The sequence below is a fragment of the Salmo salar genome, chromosome 19 (genome assembly GCF_965601325.2).
Source record: "Salmo salar chromosome 19, fSalSal1, whole genome shotgun sequence".
NCBI classification, from domain to species: Eukaryota; Metazoa; Chordata; class Actinopteri; order Salmoniformes; family Salmonidae; genus Salmo; species Salmo salar.
This window is the reverse complement of record NC_138309.1, coordinates 53,326,992-53,352,226: the sequence shown is the minus strand read 5'-3', so window position 1 is coordinate 53,352,226 and position 25,235 is coordinate 53,326,992. Positions and strand designations below refer to the sequence as shown.

Here is a 25,235-nt window from a genome sequence, read left to right as displayed (position 1 = left end):
AGGGATTCACCTTGTCCCGTCCCCCCCCCACCCCACCATAGTCAGACAGGGACACTGAAGCGCATGCGTGGGTGGATGGAGAGTGCCTCTCGATTGCCAAATCCAGAGTGTTCCACTTATCCACCCCCATCCCCCAGACTGGGATCCCTGGCCGTCCAGCATATCCACCATCTCTCTCTCTGCATTCAGCGCCTTGCCACCCTGTCGCTGATGCTCCAAATTCTGCTCAGCTCCTCTAATTTCATTTTAATTCTCGCACGTCTGAATTGACTCCAAACACATTTGAATAACGACAAGCAAATTTCAAACACAGGAATTTAATAGTAATTAAAATGATAGAAAGGAGTGGGGGGAAATGCAATTTTTCAGACCATGACGGAGGCTGTGACGGGTTGACGAGACATATACACTGAACAAAAATATAAACGCAACATGTAAAGTGTTGGTCCTATGTTTCATGAGCTGAAATAAAAGATCCCAGAAATGTTCCATATACGCAAAAAAAGCTTATTTATCTCAAATGTTGAGCACAAATTTGTATTTCATCCCTGTTAGTGAGCATTTCTCCTTTACCAAGATAATCCATCCACCTGACAGGTGTGGCATATCAAGAAGCTGATTAAATAGCATGATCATTACACACAACGCCATAGAATTGGCATGCTGACTTCAGGAATGTCCAACAGAGCTGTTGCCAGAGAATTTAATGTTCATTTCTTTACCATAAGCCGCCTCCTAGGTTGTTTTAGAGAATTTGACAGTACGTCTCAACCGGCCTCACAATTGGAGACTACGTGCATGGTGTCATGTGGGTGAGCGGTTTGCTGATGTCAACATTTTTGAACAGAGTGCCCCATGGTGGCGTGGGGTTATGGTATGAACAGGCATAAGCTACAGACAAATTAGCATTTTATTGATGGCAATTTGAATGCACAGAGACACCGTCACGAGATCCTTAGGGCCATTGTTGTGCCATTCATCCACCGCCATCACCTCATGTTTCAGCATGATAATACACGCACCATTTCGCAAGGATCTGTACACAATTCCTGGAAGCTGAAAATGTCCCAGTTTTTCCATGGCCTGCATACTCACCAGACATGTCACCCATTGAGCAAGTTTGGGATGCTCAGGATCGATGTGTACGACAGCGTGTTCCAGTTCCCGCCAATATCCAAAAACTTTGCACAGCCATTGAAGAGGAGTGGGACAACATTCCACAGGCCACAATCAACAACCTGATCAACTCCATGCAAAGGAGATGTGTCGTACTGCATGAGACAAATGGTGGTCACACCAGATACTGACTGGTTTTCTGATCGACGCCCCTACCATTTAAAAAAAAAGGTATCTGTGACCAACAGATGCATACAGTTGAAGTCGGAAGTTTACATACACCTTAGCCAAATACATTTAAACTCAGTTTTTCACAATTCCTGACATTTAATCCTAGTAAAAATCCCGTCTTAGGTCAGTTAGGATCACCACTTTATTTTAAGAATATGAAATGTCAGAATAATAGTAGAGAGAATGATTTATTTCAGATTTTATTTCTTTCATCACATTCCCAGTGGGTCAGAAGTTTAAATTGGGTCAAACGTTTTGGGTAGCCTACCACAAGCTTCGCACAATAAGTTGGGTGAATTTTGGCCCATTCTTCCTGACAGAGCTGGTGTAACTGAGTCAGGTTTGTAGGCCTCCTTGCTCGTACGCGCTCAGTTCTGCCCACAAATTTTCTAGGGGATTGAGGTCAGGGCTTTGTGATGGCCACTCCAATACCTTGACTTTGCTGTCCTTAAGCCATTTGGCCACAAATTTGGAAGTATGCTTGGGATCATTGTCCATTTGGAAGACCCATTTGCGACCAAGCTTTAACTTCCTGACTGATGTCTTGAGATGTTGCTTCAATATATCTACATAATTTTCCTCCCTCATGATGCAATCTATTTTGTGAAGTGCACCAATCCATCCTGCAGCAAAGCACCCCCACAACATGATGCTGCCACCCCCGTGCTTCGCGGTTGGGATGGTGTTCTTCGGCTTGCAAGCCTCCCCCCTTTTCCTTATAACATAACGATGGTCATTATGGACAAACAGTTCTATTTTTGTTTCATCAGACCAGAGGACATTTCTCCAAAAAGTACAATCTTTGTCCCAATGCCAGTTGCAAACCGTAGTCTGGCTTTTTATGGCGGTTCTGAATATTCCATGTTATCTGGCAGATCCAGTTTATTGTGGTTAAATCTATCTACTTGGATGCAGATGCCACTGTCTGTATTTAGCCAAACAGCAGAGTACCTAAATAAACGGACTGGATTATAAAATCGCTCTGGAAAGAAGCAACTACTAAATAACTACAGAGTAAAATGTAAAAAGGTGGAGGGATGCAAGGCCAGACATGTAGGGGAGAAGGTGGAGGGAATTGGAGGGGGGGGACAGAGAGAGAGAGAGAGAGAGAGAGAGAGAGAGAGAGGAGAGAGAGAGAGAGAGAGAGAGAAGGTGGAAGATGACGAGTATAGGAGGAAGATGTGAATTGTCGACAGAGTGCAGGCGATGCAGGATGGTCTGATAGAAACACAACAGATGGACTGTTCAGAGTGGGAATGCGCCAGGGAGGGACAACAACGCCAGACACAGGACAGATAGGGGAATCATCAGACCAGGACCAGGCATTCCTCATCATGCAGACAGGATGGATGGAGGGAATGGAGAAAAGGAAGGAGGGGTTAAGAGAAATCTGAAAGGCTACTGTACCACGCCGTATCTCTGAAGTAATGCACTAGCTGTTCCACTCCTTGCCAAGGGCAGTGTGGGAGAGGTAGAGGGAGAGAAACAACAAGGAAGAGAGAGAGAGAAAGGAAGAGAGTGATTCAGGTTAGAGTGACAGGAGACTGGAATGGATGGAGGGTCACCAGTCCATTCTGCAACCATTGATTTTCACAGATCCATTCACACGTTCTACACAAAAATACTAATGTTCGTTACATGTGTACATTACACACTAGAGCTGGGCAGTATCTTCTACGATATGCTACTCCTAATATCGCGCGGTATCCGATATAAAAGCTCTGTGCCGTTAATGACTACAAAATTCAAGGCTGTGCCATTTTTGTCCTTATTTATGATATTATGGTTGCATTCTCATTAAATAATCTTCTTTTGGTGAAAGAACAAGGCTTAGTTAATCTATATAGACTTCATTTTCAACATATTGATACAGTTTTGATTTATAAAGTTCAAATAGAGTATAGTCATTATATATCGTCTTGCACTTCACGATATCAACAATGTAAAATATCACGATAAGCCATTTATTTAAGAATATATTGGCCCAATCCTAATACACACACAGGCATCACTACATGTGTACCATACACACAAGAATGTTCGGTACATCTGTACCATGCGCACTCAGGCATGTTTGGTACCGTTCAGAAATAGACGTTCTGTGCTGTTTAATGGATGTATTCAATGATGCACTAATCTCTCGTGTACAGAAGCAGGTAACATAGGACAGCATCGTATAGTCTCAACAGACTGTGGAATACGAAGACTAACGAGGAACTTTGATCATTTGAACAAATCATGATTTAGCAGGTGTTTTCTTTTCTTTATTGTCCCATCTATCCCTCTTTATTGTCCCTCTTCGGAGGACAAAATAACTTTGTTTCACATTTTAGTTTTTACTGCCTTTTTGTTACATACATATTTTACATACATGGTACTTTTATACACAGTTTTTTGGATATGCACATTACATTTTAGATAGATAGTATTCAGAAATCTCCAGTAGACATAGTGTTTTCAGTAATAACTATTACACATCATGAGCTTTTTAATGCCACCTCCATAGCTACGCTCTGCCCAATCCACCACAATATATTTTTCAAGTGTGTTGTGATGTCTTACATTAATTCTGAACCATTCTAATCGCAATGTATCTACAGATTGTAAGTTAAAGATTAATATTTGAATTTGTGTATTGACTATGGCTTTCCAAATTGCCCAACACTGCTATTCATATGGTTACTTTTGAGGGCATGTTGTGATTTTTCAACCATTCCTGAACCTGTGACCAGAAACAAGCTACATGGGGGACAATACCAGAATATATACACTGTTCAAAAGTTTGGGGTCACTTAGAAATGTCCTTGTTTTTGAAAGAAAAGCACTTTTTTGTCCATTAACATAACATCAAATTGATCAGAAATACAGTCTAGATATTGTTCATGTTGTAAATGACTATTGCAGCTGGAAACAGCAGATTTTTTATGATATATCTACATATGCGTACAGAGGCCCATTATCAGCAACCATCACTCCTGTGTTCCAATGGCATGTTCTGTTAGCTAATCCAAGTTTATCATTTTAAAAGGCTAATTGATCATTAGAAAACCCTTTTGCAATTATGTTAGCACAGCTGAAAACAGTTGTACTGATTAAAGAAGCAATAAGACTGGCCTTCTTTAGACTAGTTGAGTATCTGGAGCATCAGCATTTGTGGGTTCGATTACAGGCTCAAAATGGCCAGACACGAAGCCCTTTCTTCTGAAACTCGTCAGTCTATTCTTGTTCTGAGCAATGAAGGCTATTCCGTGCGAGAAATTGCCAAGAAACTGAAGATCTCGTACAACGCTGTGTACTACTCCCTTCACAGAACAGTGCACATCACAGAACAGTGCAAACTGGCTCTATCCAGAATAGAAAGAGGCGTGGTAGGCCCCGGTGCACAACTGATCAAAAGGACAAGTACATTAGAGTGTCTAGTTTGAGAAACAGACGCCTCACAAGTCCTCAACTGGCAGCTTCATTAAATAGTACCCGCAAAACACCAATCTCAACGTCAATAGTGAAGAGGCGACTCCGGGATGCTGGCCTTCTAGGCAGAGTTCCTCTGTCCAGTGTGTGTTCTTTTGCTCATCTTAATCTTTTCTTTTTATTGGCCAGTGTGAGATATGGCTTTTTCTTTGCAACTCTGCCTAGAAGGCCAGCATCCCGGGGTCACCTCTTCACTGTTGACGTTGAGACTGGTGCTTTGCGGGTACTATTTAACGAAGCTGTCAGTTGAGGACTTGTGAGGGGTTTGTTTCTCAAACTAGACACTCTAATTAATTAATTAATTAATTAATCTAATCACTCTATTTATCAGGCCCTACACCCAAACAAGGGCACTGCGTTCATCCACCACTGGCCTGCTGGCCCCCCTACCTCTGAGGAAGCACAGTTCCCGCTCAGCCCAGTCAAAACTGTTCGCTGCTCTGGCACCCCAATGGTGGAACAAGCTCCCTCACGACGCCAGGACAGCGGAGTCAATCACCACCTTCTGGAGACACCTGAAACCCCACCTCTTTAAGGAATACCTAGGATAGGATAAAGTAATCCTTCTAACCCCCCCCCCCCCCCCCCCCTTAAAATATTTAGATGCACTATTGTAAAGTGGTTGTTCCACTGGATATCATAAGGTGAATGCACCATTTTGTAAGTCGCTCTGGATAAGAGCGTCTGCTAAATGACTTAAATGTAATGTAAATGTAATGTTTGTTTCTCAAACTAGACACTCTAATGTACTTGTCCTTTTGATCAGTTGTGCACCGGGGCCTACCACTCCTCTTTCTATTCTGGATAGAGACAGTTTGCACTGTTCTGTGAAGGGAGTAGTACACAGCGTTGTAAGAGACATCTAAATTGTGCCTGGGTTGGAATATTACATTATGGCCTTTCTCTTGCATTTCGAAGATGATACTATAAGAATATTTTGAAGATAAATACACAACGAAGGGGACGAGAGTACTAGAATTAACGACCAATAGGAGTTGGTTTTCAGTTCAATATCTGTTTAGAATCTGTGGGACGTCAGTCCTGGACTCAGCGCTACGTGTGCCACGTTTTCATTGGTCTGTACATTGAGTCTGGAGCAGGGTATATGTTATTTGGCCATTTGCCAAGTCAAACCCAGTTTAGGGTGGGGGGTTATAAATTACATCTTGTTTCTTTGTTCGGTGGAGAAAAGCTGAGGACAGGGGAGACTGAACATCTACCTCCCAGCATAACATCTATGATTTGTCCTCTTTGAATAAACCTATTTTTCTCCCCCTGATTTGCTCTGGGGTTTGTGTATTGAAGAATAACATCAATTTCTAACAGTACAAAATAAATAAAGAAAAGGCAGGTTTTTTCTTTGTATTATCTTTCCCCAGATCCAATGTGTTATATTCTCCTACATTAATTTCACATTTCCACAAACTTCAAAGTGTTTCCTTTCAAATGGTATCAAGAATATGCATATCCTTGCTTCAGGTCCTGGGCTACAGGGAGTTAGATTTGGGTATGTCATTTTAGATTAAATTTAGGAAAAAAGGGGCAGATCCTTAAGAGATTTTAAGCCCTGGATTTCCAACACCTTGTTCCTCTTGGATCTTATTTTAATAGCTAGCTTTTCGATGGCCATAACAAATAGATATGGAGACAGCGGACAGCCTTGTTTTACTCTTCTTGACAGTTCAATATTTTCTGAGAATGTAACCATTGTTAACTATTTAACACCTGTGGTTGCTATACATAACTTTAACCCATTGTATAAGATATTAACCAAAATTATATTTATTATATATTTGAGATTCTTCAAATAGCCACCCCTTGCATTGATGACAGCTTTGCACAGTCTTACTTTGTGCTTCACCACCTGCATTGCTTGCTGTTCGGGGTTTTAGGCTGGGTTTCTGTACAGCACTTTGAGATATCAGCTGATGTAAGAAGGCCTATATAAATACATTTGATTTGATTCTTGGCATTCTTTCAACCAGCTTCATGAGGTAGACACCTGGAATGCATTTCAATTAACAGGTGTGCCTTCTTAAAAGTTAATTTGTGGAATTCTTAATGTGTTTGAGCCAATCAGTTGTGTTGTGACAAGGCATGGGTGGTATACAGAAGATAGCCTTATTTGATAAATGACCAAGTCCATATTATGGCAAGAACAGCTCAAATAAACAAAGACAAACGACAGTCCATCATTACGCTATGATGAAACTGGCTCTCATGAGGACCGCCACAGGAATGGAAGACTTAGAGTTACCTCTGCTGCAGAGGATAAGTTCATTTAGAGTTATCAGCCTCAGAAATTGCAGCACAAATAAATGCTTCACAGAATTCAGGTAACAGACACATCTCAACATCAACTGTTCAGAGGAGACTGTGTGAATCAGACCTTCATGGTTGATTTGCTGCAAAGAAGCCACTAATAAAAGACACCAATAAGAAGAAGAGACTTGCTTGGGCCATACACGAGCAATGGACATTAGACCGGTGGAAATTTGTCCTTTGGTCTGGACTCCTAATTTGAGATTTTTGGTGTCTTTGTGAGACACAGTGTGGGTGAACGGATGACCTCCGCATGTGTATTTCCCACTGTAAGGCATGAGGTGTTATGGTGTGGGGGTGCTTTGCTGGTGACACTGTCTGTGATTTATTTAGAATTCAAGGCACACTTAACCAGCATGGCTACCACAGCATTCTGCAGCTATACGCCATCCCATCTGGTTTGGGCTTAGTAGGACTATAATTTGTTTTTCAACAGGACAATGACCCAACACACTTCCAGGCTGTGTAAGGGCTATTTTACCAAGAAGGAGTGATGGAGTGCTGCATCAGATGATGACCTGGCCTCCACAATCCCCCGACCTCAACCAAATTGAGATGATTTGGGATGAGTCGGACCGCAGAGTGAAGAAAAAGCAGCCAACAAGTGCTCAGAATTTGTGGGAATTACTTCAAGACTGTTGGAAAAGCATTCCAGCTGAAGCTGGTTGAGGGAATGCCAAGAGTGTGCAAAGCTGTCATCAAGGCAAAGGTTGGCTATTTGAAGAATCTCAAATACAAAATATATTTTCAAATCAAATCTTATTTGTAACAAGCACCAAATATAACAGGTGTAGACCTTACAGTGAAATGCTTACTTAGAAGCCCTTAACCTACAATGTCGTTTAAAAAAAATACATGTTAAGTAAAAAATAGATAAGTAAAAAATAAGAAATAAAAGTGACAAATAATTAAAGAGCAGCAGTAAAATAACAATAGCGAGGCTATATACAGGGGGTACCGGTACAGAGTCAATGTGCGGGGGCACCAGTTAGTTGAGGTAATTGAGGTAACATGTACATGTAGGTAGAGTTAAACTGACTATGCATAGATAATAAACAGAGAATAGTAGCAGGGTAAAGGGGGGGGGGGGGGGCAATGCAAATAGTCTGGGTAGCCATTTGATTAGCTGTTCAGGAGTCTTATGGCTCGGGGGTAGAAGCTGTTGAGAAGCCTTTTGGACCTAGACTTGGGGCTCCGGTACCGCTTGCCGTTCGGTAGCAGAGAGAACAGTCTATGACTATGATGAATGGAGCCTATGACAATTTTTTCTACAATGTAGAAAATTGTAAAAATAAAGAAAACCCTTGAATGAGTAGGTGTTCTAAAACTTTTGACCGGTAGTGTATATATAAATTCTAGTCGTACTTTATCAAAAGCCTTTTCCAAATCTGCTATGAAAACCTGGTTTCTTTGATGTTTCATATTGTTCTATTGTTTCAAATAATGTTAGTATATTATCGCCAATGTATTGTCCATGTAAAAAACCTGTCTGATCAGAATGAACAATATCTGGTAAAAATAAATAAAAAGGTTTGATATACCTCTAACGTTATGCCATCAAGCCCTGGGATTTTTACGGACTGAAAGGATTTAATTGCTTAAAATTGCTGTAAATTGGCCTTCACAAAAGTCTTTCTGTACAGTTGTTAATTTTACATTATTATTAGGAAAAAATTACTTACAGTTAACATAATTCAAGAGAGATGGAGGGGGCTGAAAAGAAAACATAACTTATAATTTGGTGTAACTTGTTATGATTGTCTGTAAACTCAATTCTATGTTGAATATTCAAGAAATTTCTCTTACATTTTTCGCTTTATTTTTTTCATAAATTACACTTAATTGTTCTTGAATAAGTTCCTACAGTTCATTTTGTTTTTCCTCTACCTTATTATGTGCTTCTATAGTACAGTTGTTATTGCTATCTACCTGTGCTGTTAGTTCCTCTATGTCCTTTGTTACAATTTTGCAGGTGAATTTCAGAAGGGGACATTTGGACCATGCTTTGGCTGAGAGTTTCTGTTAAGGTGGAGACTTCACTAATCTCATTAGTATAATTTCTCATACATCTCCCCCCAGAAACTCATTGGTTGAGTGATGTCATAGCTCTTTTTTGGGGGCAACCAGGGAGCAGAGAAAGTAACTGAAGAAAACTGCCGGCGACAGTAATTGAAGGCTGTCAGTTGGTCATTAAATCTCGGAAACCCCAAAATAAAATCTCCCATAATTGTGTCAGATGCTCGATTTCAATCACATACACTCACAGCACAAACACCTGGAACACAAAACAGAACACAAACACTCACACCACGCATAGAGCGCGCGCGCACTCACACAGTGTTGCACTGTCGCCCGCAGATAGGTTAAAAAATACATTAAAAATAAAACTTGAGTTCAATTACCAAGGGCGCTCTTCACTCATTAGCAGATGTGCGTGGAGTGTCTCTTAATTGAAATGTGTGGGATCAAGGCCCCACTGTTCTACCGAGCGTGATGGGAGGGAGCGGCTGATTGGGGGCAGGGATGGAGAGATGTACGAGTGGATGGAGGGATGAGAAATTTTAGGCCTGTGATGAGGGATACTGCCCCCATAGTCCTTGACTACCAAGTCCCACAGAGAGAGATCAAAGGGCAAGAACGGAATGAATTAGCGGAGAGAGTTTCTCTCTTTGCATTCTTTTTGGTCTTGACCCATTTTTCAGCATATTGTGGGTGTAACTGTGCTCTCACTGCTTTTATAGACTCTGGTGAGGAGACTGGAGCACTTTGAGAGTTCTCGTGAGTTATTTTAATGAAACGCCAAGGCTACACAATACCAGTAGGTGCTAGAGAGATTACTACCAAGGCAGGTTGTGGCTCTCCAGTCTGCTCTACTGGTCAGGTATTGGAAGAGCCCTTTAAAATGTCAGCCAGCTTGAAGACTACAAAAGTGGCTTGTGATGCTGACAACAACAGAGAAAGAATCCACAGTGACCAATGCAGGCAGCAAAGTGAGCGCTAGCTGAAGAGGATAGAAACCAAGGCAACTAGCTGGAAAAATACAGAGTTTGCACATCCTTGATTGTCTGGGGTGGGAGGGGGTGTAGCCAGCCAGCTTGATGCGCTAAGATTTCAGGGACTGTAACAGGGTGGCAGGGTGATGGTATGGGGGCATGGCGTTGAGGCTCTATAGGGTATGGGTGGCGAGAGGTAAGGGGCGGGATGGGATGGGGGCACTGTTAAGGACTCACTCTGTCTGCTGTGGTGGGGCATGCATGCCCGTGGGATCCTCTGGTGCGAGCGCTGCCAGGGAGAGAGGAAAGAAGCAGGCCGAACACCCTGTCCAGAGAGAAGAGGAACACCACAGGAGGTGACACACACACACACACACCGGAGAACAGAGAGAGGAGGCAGGGAGGATAGAACCCAGCCATGGTCAGTGAGCGATGCATCTCAATTCACACACACAAAGACACACATGGATGGCATCTCAAGAGGCCTGGAGGCATCATGGCATCTAAGGATTTCAGATATGGAATAGAATCATGGATTGATGTGTGTGTGTGTGTGTGTGTGTGTGTGTGTGTGTGTGTGTGTGTGTGTGTGTGTGTGTGTGTGTGTGTGTGTGTGTCAGTGAAGACCATGCTGTAAATTACAGCATCATCCTCTCAAACGTAGGACACACAGACATGTGGTCCAGAGGGACTGTCCCCACACCTCACACTTACCCGGCGCCTCAAATTGAGAAAACACTGCTGGGATGGGGGCCCAGCTCTGGTACAGGACAGCCACACTCCCTACTCTCCGGAGTCACCAGCCTATTTCCCCTTTGCTACACCAACTATGCGGCGCCACTCTAAGTCAATTCCCAGCCAGGGTGCTTGCAATGTCTCCCTGTACAACACAATTACACTCACACTCCTCCAGCTCAGACGCACCTGCCAGGGAGTGATTCGATATGGCGGAGGAAGATGACAGAAGAAGACTAGGGTCCCCTGTAAACTCATAGCTCCCTGACATGGCAGTGACCGGTATCGTTATTGGAGCTGCGGGAGGTTCGGCGCGAGAGGATCGGTTGGGTGTTGAGTTTAGCTTTGCTTTGGGGGACAGGGATGCGTTATTTGTGTACTGCCAACACAAATCAATCGTGTTCATTATGGTTGATGCCGGTTTCTCTGCAGTCTGGAAGACAGCATAATTTCACGTGCTCATTATTATGTTGCCTCTCTCTCCCTATCCCTCCATCAGTATCTCACCATCATTGTTGTCTGTTTAAATGATCAGTATTGATTAGTAGTACTATGACTAATCTGCTAGGGTTTGGCATTTTTGCTGTAAAAAAAATGGTAAACACAGTCATAGCTGTGACTGTGGAAAATGTTTCCCTTGAGTTTCTGAATGCTGTTGTCGACACAAACACATCCAGCTTGATATGCAGTAAGCTCTGTCTTCTTCGTGGCGTCAAGACATTCTCCATGATGCCTTGCTGTTTCCAACAGTCCGTCAAGCCTGTCACGCAGGGCGAGACGAGGAAGACCGTTTCACAGAGGGAAGACAGTTTGTTTTTCCATCATTGGCATTGAGCCATTTTTGGCCCTAAAAAAGACAGAATGTGTGTTGAATCCCAGAGATACAAGTGTAATTGCGCCATTGTATTTACCCATTGTAATTACCCAAGTTCTCTCTCAACTCTGGGACCACCCACAAGTTATTCTTTGTTTTGCCTGATGCAGGACTCTAGTGCCAGAGAAGAGAGACTCTCATACTGAAACATTCACACCTCCATTCATTTAGGAAAAGATAGTACATTTGTGCCAGAGTTTAGAGTACCGATAGATCAGTGTTCTAACTCCCGCTTGTGATAGTGTGGTTCAATGACAGAATGACGCAATTTACCACAATCTGACACCAACTACCACAAACAGTCGCGGTATGAGCTCAAAACTTTTCATTGAGGAACCACTGTACTCTCAAGCCACAGTCATCATGCCTCTGTCGATTTGCTTGCTTGATTCTTTTTGAGTTGACGCTACACTTTCTTTCCTTATCTTGAGACAGTGGGGAGAATGTCATCACCGTTTCGCTCATAACTGAAAAAATGTCAGAGCTATCACATGCCACATTTCCCCTTCAAACGAAACTGCAGCGGTTACTTACAGATGAGAAGGTCAGGGTGGAAAAATGAAAGAGGATGGGAAAGACCTGACCTATCTGTGCGTCTGAACGCTGGCAAATTCAATTCAAATTCAATTAGAGCGAAGAGGTGCAAGGTGTGTGCCTTGGGCTTGGTGAACTCGACGGCAGCCTCGCAGCTACTCTTATCTCTTCCTGCACTCAAGAAACGCATGGGTCCTGCCCTACTCCCAGCACCAGACCCCCAGCCCCTCTCCATCAACCCCCACCACACAGACCCCTCCCTGCACACGACCAGGAACAACATGTCCATTGCATTGTTCAGGTTAGGTAGAAACCGAAGCTGTAAATCTGAACCGAACCAATTTCCCTACTGTTTCCCCTCCACACTTTACTCTAAAGCTGCAACGCAGGAGGGTGAATAAATCATGACGGGACAAAAAGGTGACCAAAAGTGTGGCATCCATGATTGAGCACCGCCTCTCCCTGCCGCCCGCTTCATGGTGGTGGCGCCTCTCATCGATATGCTGGTGTCCTTCGGCCAGGCGTAAAAATTAAACACCTGCGCTGCGTTATTGCAGGACATATTTCAAGCAGAGCCTTCTTTTTCAAATCTAATCAGGCTTGTGCCGCTGCCTATCCCAACAAGCCTGTCCATCACGGGGGTGGCGGCTAGCGGTGTGCCAAGGCAATTTCCATGTTATAGCGGGCAGAGCATTTTAGCCTCGGTGCTGCTTTGCCCTGGGCGCCCCTGGTTTATCTGGGCCAGGAGATGTACACACTGTAATTAGTGATAGTCCTGGGATTTACCAGGCTGCCCAGGGGGCCCTGTTTCATCAGAGAACACAGACCGACAGCACCACAGTATAGTGCCAGGCAGGTATCTGTCCTGCTCCAACCGGCCTCCCGACTGCCTCACAGGTGGAACATGCCGCCTGTCCATCATGTGGCAGAGGCAAGAGGCTTGAAGAGAGCACTGGATGTCATTGAGTTTGTGCAGAGTAACAAAAGGAGCCTAGCTACCTACCTAGCTAAGTCACTCTATTAGGTGTCCTTTAGCAGCTACAGTATAAAAGGTTATAGAGCTTTATAAGAGCTCTAAATGTTTCACAGCCTCCTACAGAGAAGATGACTTGGAATAGGTTACACTTGCATGGCGAAAATCCAAATAAAAACAGTATGAAGAAAAAAAGTCTATGCATAGTCACTTTACCTCGACTAACCTGTACCCTTGCACATTGGTTCGGTACCGGTACCCACTGTATATAGCCTTGTTATTGTTAAGTCATTTTATTGTGTTACTTATTTTATTTAGTAAATATTTTCTTAACTCTATTTCTTGAACTGCATTGTTGGTTAAGGGCTTGTAAATAAGCATTTCACAGTAGGTCTACTCAATAAAATTTGATTTGAAGTCGAGTGGCCAACAGTGAATGTGATCAGGACATGACAGTGGGGTCTCTCTCTCTCTCTCTTACATATATATATATACAGGAAGCAGCACTCACAGCATGTCCCCTCCACTGTGGAGTCTGTGTGGCCTTGTCATGGTAGGTCACCGTCACTCTTTCCACGTCCCAGTGCTGCTGGCAGTGGCATCTCGTGGGCTCGACAGGAACAGCCTTTTCAAGAGAGAGACACGTCATTCAGTTGAAACTTTACATAGACACCAACAATCAATCATGTTTTGGTTAGTTCCAAATAGTTGAAAAGCCAGGGACAGCCTATTCAAGAGAGTTATTCAGTGGAAACTTTATACAGACACCAATACAATATTCAGTTCACAAATGTTCTGGTTAGTAGCAAAATTATTTGCATTGCCAAGAAGAGTTGCAGGTGCAGGGTGTGTTTTGAGTTTGTGGCATGTGTGTAAATAATTGTTTACTCAGATTAAGATTCATAAATCTTAATTTCTGTTTGAGTACTTATTTAATGACCAGGGTGTTGGGGACATGATGACAACAAACAAACACCTAATCAGGGACAAACTTAAATTAAAGATGAGGCATCATATAAAACCCAAGGTCATATAAAATACAGATGTTGGATCTTAATTTGAGCCAGTTTGCTACAGCAGGAAAATAATCCTGCAGCAACAAGAAATGCGAATTATAATATTCATATAAAATGTTTTTTTAGGGGGTTCATTGATTTCTCATACAGTAAAAGAAAATCAAGTCTGAAATTCCAAAGTGGAAATGTTTTAAATCTCAAATACACTACACGTTTTACATTTCCTGCATTGCAGGAAAGTTCTCCTGCAACAGGGTGATCAAATTAAGATCCTACATCTGTATCATAAAAAGGAATGTGACAGGACATAACCTTCATAACATTAACAGTAGAAGCATAACAAGTCCATAAACTGCAATAAGCAATTACTCTATCGGTTTCAGTGTGTATGGTCACACTGACCCTCTCTATAACCCTCTGTGTAGGCCAATGATGAACAGTGTAAGTGCTTCTGCAATGGCCACTGGCCCCACTCGAAACAGCCCACAAAAACAGCCCTCTTATTTCCCAAAGAAAACACCCACAGTCCAGAAGACAAATGAAAATCTGCAAGGCCCAGGCCTTTGGGTGGTTGGCCTTTGGGTGGTTGGCCTTTGGATGTGGCCTCAGTATGACACACACACACGAGAGAAGAGAATCCACAGCCACTCTAAATAATCATGTACCGTACGGTAGCAGTGTTCTCCCTCTTAGGACTCTCTCTTGTTCCATTACCAAGACGACCGACCGACCGACAGACCGACAGACAGACAGACAGACCGACAAAGACCAGCTTTGTGTTTGTACTCTTTCATGCATCCTTCAAAACCCCAGGGCTCTTTGTAAACACACACAACCTTTCAATCCCCTACTTCACTCTCATGGTTCTGATTACACATGTATACAATTACCTGTGCAAACACTTAAAGGCCTCTGAAGCTAGGCATACATTAGTCGACGACAAAAATCTTTTTAATCGTTGAAGCACTCACATTATGTGAATTGTCTGCATAATGTTGTCATCCTGAAGTCTGCGACCAGTCTGCTCAGATTACAGGAGTGTGCTCACATTAAAAACAGACCATCTTCTGCCATGGCCCGGCTAGCTGTCTGAATCGCCGTGACCCCAACCGACCTCACTACTCACTGGACCCTAATTATCACTTGGCTAAGCATGCCTCTCCTTAATGTCAATATGCCTTGTCCATTGCTGTTCTGGTTAGTGTTTATTGGCTTATTTCACTGTAGAGCCTCTAGCCCTGCTCATTATACCTTATCCAACCTTTCAGTTCCACCACCCACACATGCGATGACATCACCTGGTTTCAATGATGTTTCTAGAGACAATATCTCTCTCATCATCACTCAATGCCTAGGTTTACCTCCATTGTATTCACATCCTACCATACCTTTGTCTGTACATTATACCTTGAAGCTATTTTATCGCCCCCAGAAACCTGCTCCTTTTACTCTCTGTTCCGGACGTCCTACGCGACCAATTCTCATAGCTTTTACCCGTACCCTTATCCTACTCCTCCTCTGTTCCTCTGGCAATGTAGAGGTGAATCCAGGCCCTGCAGCGCCTAGCTCCACTCCTATTCCCCAGGCGCTCTCTTTTGATGACTTCTGTAACCGTAATAGCCTTGGTTTCATGCATGTTAACACTAGAAGCCTCCTCCCTAAGTTTGTTTTATTCACTGCTTTAGCACACTCTGCCAACCCGGATGTCCTAGCCGTGTTTGAATCCTGGCTTAGGAAGACCACCAAAAACTCTGAAATCTCCATCCCTAACTACAACATTTTCAGACAAGATAGAACAGCCAAAAAGGGCGGTGTTGCAATCTACTGCAGAGATAGCCTGCAGAGTTCCGTCCTACTATCCAGGTCTGTACCCAAACAATTTGAACTTCTACTATTAAAAATCCACCTCTCTAAAAACAAGTCTCTCACCGTTGCCGCCTGCTATAGACCACCCTCTGCCCCCAGCTGTGCTCTGGACACCATATGTGAACTGATTGCCCCCCCATCTATCTTTAGAACTCGTGCTGCTAGGTGACCTAAACTGGGACATGCTTAACACCCCAGCCATCCTACAATCTAAGCTTGATGCCCTCAATCTCACACAAATGATCAATGAACCTACCAGGTACCACCCCAAAGCCATAAACACGAGCACCCTCATAGATATCATCCTAACCAACTTGCCCTCTAAATACACCTCTGCTGTTTTCAACCAAGATCTCAGCGATCACTGCCTCATTGCCTGCATCCGTAATGGGTCAGCGGTCAAACGACCTCCACTCATCACTGTCAAACGCTCCCTAAAACACTTCAGCGAGGAGGCCTTTCTAATCGACCTGGCCTGGGTATCCTGGAAGGATATTGACCTCATCCCGTCAGTAGAGGATGCCTGGTTATTTTTTTTAAATGCCTTCCTCACCATCTTAAATAAGCATGCCTCATTCAAGAAATTTAAAACCAGGAACAGATATAGCCCTTGGTTCTCTCCAGACCTGACTGCCCTTAACCAACACAAAAACATCCTGTGGCGTTCTGCATTAGCATCGAACAGCCCCCGTGATATGCAACTTTTCAGGAAAGTTAGAAACCAATATACACAGGCAGTTAGAAAAGCCAAGGCTAGCTTTTTCAAGAAGAAATTTGCTTCCTGCAACACAAACTCAAAAAAGTTCAGGGACACTGTAAAGTCCATGGAGAATAAGAGCACCTCCTCCCAGCTGCCCACTGCACTGAGGATAAGAAACTCTATCACCACCTATAAATCAACTATAATTGAGAATTTCAATAAGCATTTTTCTACGGCTGGCCATGCTTTCCACCTGGCAACCCCTACCCCGGTCAACAGCAATGCACCCCCCACAGCAACTCGCCCAAGCCTTCCCCATTTCTCCTTCTCCCAAATCCAGTCAGCTGATGTTCTGAAAGAGCTGCAAAATCTGGACCCCTACACATCAGCCGGGCTAGACAATCTGGACTCTTTCATTCTAAAATGATCTGCCGAAATTGTTGCAACCCCTATTACTAGCCTGTTCAACCTCTCTTTTGTGTCGTCTGAGATTCCCAAAGATTGGAAAGCAGCTGCGGTCATCCCCCTCTTCAAAGGGGGGTACACTCTTGACCAAACTGCTACAGACCTATATCTATCCTACCCTGCCTTTCTAAGGTCTTCGAAAGCCAAGTCAACAAACGCATTACCGACCATTTCGAATCCCACCGCACCTTCTCCGCTATGCAATCTGGTTTCAGAGCTGGTCATGGGTACACCTCAGCCATGCTCAAGGTCCTAAACGATATCTTAACCGCCATCGATAAGAAACAATACTGTGCAGACGTATTCATTGACCTGGCCAAGGCTTTCGACTCTGTCAATCACCACATCCTCATCGGTAGAAGCAATAGTCTTGGTTTCTCAAATGATTGCCTCGCCTGGTTCACCAACTACTTCTCTGATAGAGTTCAGTGTGTCAAATCGGAGGGCCTGTTGTCCGGACCTCTGTCAGTCTCTATGGGGGTGCCACAGGGTTCAATTATTGGGCCGACTCTCATCTGTGTATACATCAATGATGTCGCTCTTGCTGCTGGTGAGTCTCTGATCCACCTCTATGCAGACGACACCATTCTGTATACTTCTGGCCTTTCTTTGGACACTGTGTTAACAACCCTCCAGTCAAGCTTCAATGCCATACAACTCTCCTTCCGTGGCCTCCAACTGCTCTTAAATACAAGTAAAACTAAATGCATGCTCTTCAACCGATCACTGCCTGCACCTGCCCGCCCGACCAGCATCACTACTCTGGACAGTTCTGACTTAGAATATGTGGACAACTACGAATACCTAGGTATCTGGTTAGACTGTAAACTCTCCTTCCAGACTCACATTAAGCATCTCCAATCCAAAGTTAAATATAGAATTGGCTTCTTATTTCGCAACAAAGCATCCTTCACTCATGCTGCCAAACATACCCTCGTAAAACTGACCATCCTACCAATCCTCGACTTCGGCGATGTCATTTACAAAATAGCCTCCAATACCCTACTCAATAAATTGGATGCAGTCTATCACAGTGCCATCCGTTTTGTCACCAAAGCCCCATATACTACCCACCACTGCAACCTGTACGCTCTCGTTGGCTTTCCCTCGCTTCATACTCGTCGCCAAACCCACTAGCTCCAGGTCATCTACAAGACCCTGCTAGGTAAAGTCCCCCCTTATTTCAGCTTGCTGGTCACCATAGCAGCACCCACCTGTAGCACGCGCTCCAGCAGGTATATCTCACTGGTCACCCCCAAAGCCAATTCCTCCGACCGCCTCTCCTTCCAGTTCTCTGCTGCCAATGACTGGAACGAACTACAAAAATCTCTGAAACACTTATCTCCCTCACTAGCTTTAAGCACCAGCTGTCAGAGCAGCTCACAGATTACTGCACCTGTACATAGCCCATCTATAATTTAGCTCAAACAACTACCTCTTCCCCTACTGTATTTATTTATTTTGCTCCTTTGCACCCCATTTTTTCTATTTCTACTTTGCACTTTCTTCCACTGCAACTCTACCATTCCAGTGTTTTACTTGCTATATTGTATCTACTTTGCCACCATGGCCTTTTTTTGGCTTTACCGCCCTTATCTCACATAATTTGCTCACATTGTATATAGACTTATTTTTCTACTGTATTATTGACTGTATGTTTGTTTTACTCCATGTGTAACTCTGTGTTGTTGTATGTGTCAAACTGCTTTGCTTTATCTTGGCCAGGTCGCAATTTTAAATGAGAACTTGTTCTCAACTTGCCTACCTGGTTAAATTAAGGTGAAATAAAAATAAACATTACTAGACCCCTCCCTGTCCTGCTATTTCCAGATGTGTCGTGGCCCGCCTCCTACTCTGTAGCCGGGCAACGGAGGACAAGTTGCAGAAGTTGCAAGTCTAATCGTAGCACCCCCCTCACTACACAAGATACGACCAAAAATGTCTGCCATGTCAGAAAAAGCATCGGGACCTAAGACGTGGACCAGAAGAGTGCAAGACCCATAATCGCACGTCTTTCACCCGCTCACATTCACATTATGCAACCTAAGAGGTCTTGGTCGGAGCACTTAATTTATCCCAGAAATTTGTTGTGGATCCCAAATCAGGCAAAATCGCTGTTTAAAATGGTGTAATGTATGACCAGCTTCAGGGGCCTAAAGAGACAATCAATGACGTATAGATTACAGAAAATGCAAGTAGTGACTCTGATGCTTAAAGGGATAATCCACCCTCAGAAATAAAAATCATGACATTACTGTCAATTTGATGAAAGCCTCTGTTCTAACAGTGGGTAAAATAAAACATTTCCCCATGATTTAACTTCTAAGAGGTCCATCTGTGAAATCTGGAAATCGTGTAGGAACAGGTCATAGCTACACGGTTCTCATCACTGAAGATGACACACTATCACATTTCATAACGCTTTTAAAACAATTACCTGCACTCCAGATCGGCAAAACATCCGTTTATATCGTCATGACAAAGTATATATTTCACTTCGATGTGCTCAATCTAAACAGTGTACCAAATTATTCAACTGAGTTTCTCCTTCAAGTACCATCTCGCAATGCGCTCCGTGTCTGTGGGAAAGGGGCCATTATTACCATAGCAACGTATTCTGCTCTCACTCTGGGCAGAGACGAACTGCAAAATGAACTCGGTGAGACAGACTCCTAAATTGATAGTGCAGTTTGTTTACGCAATTTTACAGATAGCTAGCTAGCTACTTCACATGCTGATATTGGCCTTGGTATTATTGTGTGTAGCTAGCTAGCCAGCAAGCCAGCCCAGAGAGAGCATTGCATTGTGAGTTTTGTAGACTTGAGCTGCAACAGATTAACACTGTCATTGGAATTGGTGGTTTGTGGTGGATTATCCCTTTAAAGCCAGTGGGAGGACTGAGAGCACCATAGAACAACACTGTCATCTAAAACAGCAATACGCTTTCACAATAGCAAACCCATTCAAAGGTAAGAGTATGCACATCAAAGACATTACAGCACAGGTGTCAACCTCATTCCATGGAGGGCCAAGTGTCTGCAGGTTCTCATTTCTCCCTTGTACTTGATTGATCAATGAAGGTCAATGACTAGTAGGGCCACATAAAATCACAGTATTTTAATAGAAAAACAACCTAATTGGATGTTCTGAGTCTTAAACCACATCAGGAGACCACTTTCGAGGTCTGGGAAAAATCTAAGACATTTAGAATTTTGGGTGTAGTTACCCTTTAATTAATCTGTGCACCAGCCAGAGACCCTTGTTTGGTTAGTAGTGTTTCTGTAGCGCTCATGTGATTGCAAAGTTTGCTAAACAAATGGACAGTGGATTGATGCAAATAATCATGATATTCTGCCAGGTAGGCATAGGCTACTTGGTTAACATTTAATTGAGAACATTTTTGGGAAACCTTTCCATCTACCAACAGAGGGTTAAGCATTAGCATAATCCCTAACGGCTACATAAAGTGCAGACTAGACCTAGGCAAGCACCGAACACAGACAGGGGCATTCCTGTCTTATGATTAACTTGGGCAAATTAATGAATTTTCAAATAAGTTAAATATATTTAGTCGATTTCCCGCTAAGTTCAAATCATTTAGTTGATTTCCTACTAAATTTGATACATTTAGTCGATTTCCTACTAAATTCAACACATTTAGTCAATTTCCTGCTAAGTTCAATACATTTAGTTGATTTCCAACTACGTCCAATACATTTAGTTGTTTTTCTACTAAGTTCAAATCAAACAAAGTTTATTTGTCATGTGCGCCGAATACAACAGGTGTAAACCTTACAGTGAAATGCTTACTTACAGGCTCTAACCAATAGTGCAAAAAAGGAATTGGGTGAACAATAGATATTTAAGGAAATAAAAACAACAGTAAAAAAACTGTGAAAAACAGTAGCGAGGCTATATACAGACACCGGTTAGTCAGGCTGATTGAGGTAGTATGTACATGTAGATATGGTTAAAGTGACTATGCATATATGATGAACAGAGAGTAGCAATAGCATAAAGAGGGGATGGCGGGACACAATGCAGATAGCTCGGTTAGCCAATGTGCGGGAGCACTGGTTGGTCGGTCCAATTGAGGTAGTATGTACATATGTACATGAATGTATAGTTAAAGTGACTATGCATATATGACAAACAGAGAGTAGCAGCAGCGTAAAAAGAGGGGTTGGGGGGGTGCGACACAATATAAATAGTCCGGGTAGCCATTTGATTACCTGTTCAGGAGTCTTATGGCTTGGGAGTAAAAACTGTTGAGAAGCCTTTTTGTCCTAGACTTGGCACTCCGGTACTGCTTGCCATGCGGTAGTAGAGAGAACAGTCTATGACTGGGGTGGCTGGGGTCTTTGACAACTTTTAGGGCCTTCCTCTGACACCGCCTGGTATAGAGGTCCTGGATGGCAGGCAGCTTAGCCCCAGTGATGTACTGGGCCGTACGCACTACCCTCTGTAGTGCCTTGCGGTCGGAGGCCGAGCAGTTGCCGTACCAGGCAGTGACGCAACCAGTCAGGATGGTCTTGATGTTGCAGCTGTAGAACCTTTTGAGGATTTCAGGACCCATGACAAATCTTTTTAGTTTCCTGAGGGGGAATAGGCTTTGTCGTGCCCTTTTCACGACTGTCTTGGTGTGTTTGGACCATTCTAGTTTGTTGGTGATGTGGACACCAAGGAATTTGAAGCTCTCAACCTGCTCCACTACAGCCCAGTCGATGAGAATGGGGGCGTGCTCGGTCCTCCTTTTCCTGTAGTCCACAATCATCTCCTTAGTCTTGGTTACGTTGAGGGATAGGTTGTTATTCTGGCACCACCCTGCCAGGTCTGGCACCACCCTGGCACCACCCTACCTACCTCATCCCATATTTGTTTTTCTGCTCTTTTGCACACCAGTATTTCTACTTGCACATCCTCATCTGCACATCTATCACTCCAGTGTTAATTGCTAAATTGTAATTACTTCGTCACTATGGCCTATTTATTGCCTTACCTCCTTACTTCATTTGCACACATTGTATACAGATTTCTCTATTGTGTCATTGATTGTACATTTGTTTATCCCATTTGTAACTCTGTGTTGTTGTTTTTGTTGCACTGCTTTGCTTTATCTTGGCCAGGTCACAATTGTGAATGAGAACTGGTTCTCAACTGGCCTACCTGGTTAAATAAATGTGAAATTAAAAAAATGTAATTGTCGATTTCCTACTAAGTTCAATATATTTTGTTGTTTATTTCCAGCCACCCCAGTCATAGACTGTTCTCTCTACTACCGCATGGCAAGCAGTACCGGAGTGCCAAGTCTAGGACAAAAAGGATTCTCAACAGTTTTTACTCCCAAGCCATAAGATTCCTGAACAGGTAATCAAATGGCTACCCGGACTATTTGCATTGTGTGCCCCCCCCAACCCCTCTTTTTACGCTGCTGCTACTCTCTGTTTATCATACATGCATAGTCACTTTAACTATACATTCATGTACATATGTACATACTACCTCAATTGGCCCGACCAACCAGTGCTCCCGCACATTGGCTAACCAGGCTATCTGCATTGTGTCCCGCCACCCACCACCCACCAACCCCTCTTTTACGCTACTGCTACTCTCTGTTCATCATATATGCATAGTCACTTTAACCATGTCTACATGTACATACTACCTCAATCAGCCTGACTAACCGGTGTCTGTATGTAGCCTCGCTACTTTTATAGCCTCGCTACTGTATATAGCCTTCTACTATTATTTTTCACTGTCTTTTTACTGTTGTTTTATTTCTTTACTTACCTATTGTTCACCTAATACCTTTTTTGCACTATTGGTTAGAGCCTGTAAGTAAGCATTTCACTGTAAGGTCTAAACCTGTTGTATTCGGTGCACGTGACAAATAAACTTTGATTACCGTAATTTCCGGACTATTAAGCGCACCTGAATATAAGCCGCACCCACTGATTAAAAAAAATATATATATATATTTTGAACATAAATAAGCCGTACATGTCTATAAGCTGCAGGTGCCTACCGGTACATTGAAACAAATGAACTTTACACAGGCTTTAACGAAACACGGCTTGTAACAAAAATAACTAGGCTTTAACGAAACACGGCTTGTAACAAAAATAACTAGGCTTTAACGAAACACGGCTTGTAACAAAAATAAATAGGCTTTAACGAAACACGGCTTGTAACAAAAATAAATAGGCTTTAACGAAACACGGCTTGTAACAAAAATAAATAGGCTTTAACGAAACACGGCTTGTAACAAAAATAAATAGGCTTTAACGAAACACGGCTTGTAACAAAAATAAATAGGCTTTAACGAAACACGGCTTGTAACAAAAATAAATAGGCTTTAACGAAACACGGCTTGTAACAAAGAATAAAAAATTTGCAGTAAGCTTTAGTTGTCTTTTTGCACTGAGTCCATTCCTCACGCTGCTGTTTCCAACGTCTTATCATCGACTCATTAAGACCAAGCTCCCGTGCAGCAGCTCTATTTCCTTTTCCAACAGCCAGATCAATCGCCTTCAACTTGAAAGCTGCATCATATGCATTTCTCCGTGTCTTTGCCATGATGAGGGTGACAAAATGACTACCGTAATCAGAATGATGGGAAGTTTGAGAGCGCTCGATTTAATCTAAACAGTAAACAAAAAAGTTGTTTGACCTTAACCCGTTCGGCAATTTCATTAGTCTAATGAAAGCTTCATGCCGGCAAAAAACTGAGCACGTCACAGAATGTGTTTTTTTGGAAAAAAAAAATTGAAAGCAGAAAAAATCCATATATTAGCCGCGTCATTGTTTAAGCCGCGGGGTTCAAAGCGTGGGAAAAAAGTTGCGGCTTATAGTCTGGAATTTACTGTAGATTTTTCTTTATATTGTTTAATTCCGTGATTCCGTCTGTATTTACGCTTTTTTAGGGCTCTAGATTAGTTAGGAACTCCCCTCATCTGGTTGTCTAGGTCTTCATTGAAAGGAAGTAACAAAACCAGCAGACGCTCGGCTCTCCATGGAAAGAGTTGGACACCCCTGCACTACAGTATCAGGTGCAAGTGTTTGAATGCCCCCATCAATGAATGGCAATGTTTCCATCATTATGGATCTTAGCATAGCAGTGGAAAGTCCCAGAAATTATAGAACCATTCAAACAGTGTACAGGTATTCCTCTCCTTTACAATATCAAGTCCTATCACTCAGGGTCGGTCCAGGCTCTAACTCCCTGTTATGTCTGCATACTACCATACCATACTACTATATTATACTACCATACACCACTATTATACTACCATACTACTGTACCATCCTACCAAACTACTATACTACAACAGGAGAATGATACCCTGAAATAAAACAGTGTTCTGTTGATCGATACGCCAGTTCAACTTCAAAGGTGATAGTAGCAGGAGTGAGAGAGATGTGTGTTCCTGTGTTGAAGAAATAGTAATGATCCACAGCTCCTCTGGACCTGAATCATGCATACAGGCTGATTCTAGTCATAAAGAATATTAGCTATGGCATGCTGAAAATACATCAATAGGAACATGATTCCCTGGAATAAAACAGTGCTCTGTTGTTTGATATGGTAGTTCAACTTCAAAGGTGAAGTTAGCAGGAGAGAGAGAAAGAGATATGTGTAATGAATCGTCCCATGCTGCCTTCACAGCTCCTCTGGACCTGAATCATGCATCCAGGTTGATTCTAGTCATAACAAATATCAGCCTTAAATCATGTATCAATACATGGTCTATGGAACGGGAAGGGGTTGCTTGAATTAGCTAGGGTTGTAAAGAGATGATGATATCAAAAGAGAAGTTGGCTAATGAAACTTCAATAGCATATCTGTGATCTGGTAATGTGAAAGGTAGACTTCAGGGAATTTGAAATTATGGTAATTTGCAACTGGCCACATCCTGTAAATAACTGAAATCATAAATAA

General features: G+C 42.8%; 1 protein-coding gene across 3 annotated transcripts in view; it reads right to left on the bottom strand.

Moving 5' to 3' along the window:
- LOC106578973 (serine-rich coiled-coil domain-containing protein 2) overlaps window positions 1-25,235 on the bottom strand; it is a 115,864-nt gene that overhangs the window by 8,952 nt on the left and 81,677 nt on the right. Inside the window, exons 9-11 of one of the 3 annotated variants that reach the window (XM_014158325.3) lie at window positions 13,761-13,874; window positions 10,371-10,458; window positions 2,755-2,794 (exon numbers count right to left, since the gene is read on the bottom strand). In XM_014158325.3, the coding sequence (XP_014013800.1) occupies window positions 2,755-2,794; window positions 10,371-10,458; window positions 13,761-13,874 (242 nt within the window). The remainder of the gene's footprint in view (window positions 1-2,754; window positions 2,795-10,370; window positions 10,459-13,760; window positions 13,875-25,235) is intronic. The other 2 variants (XM_014158324.3, XM_014158322.3) reach the window with 2 other exon arrangements.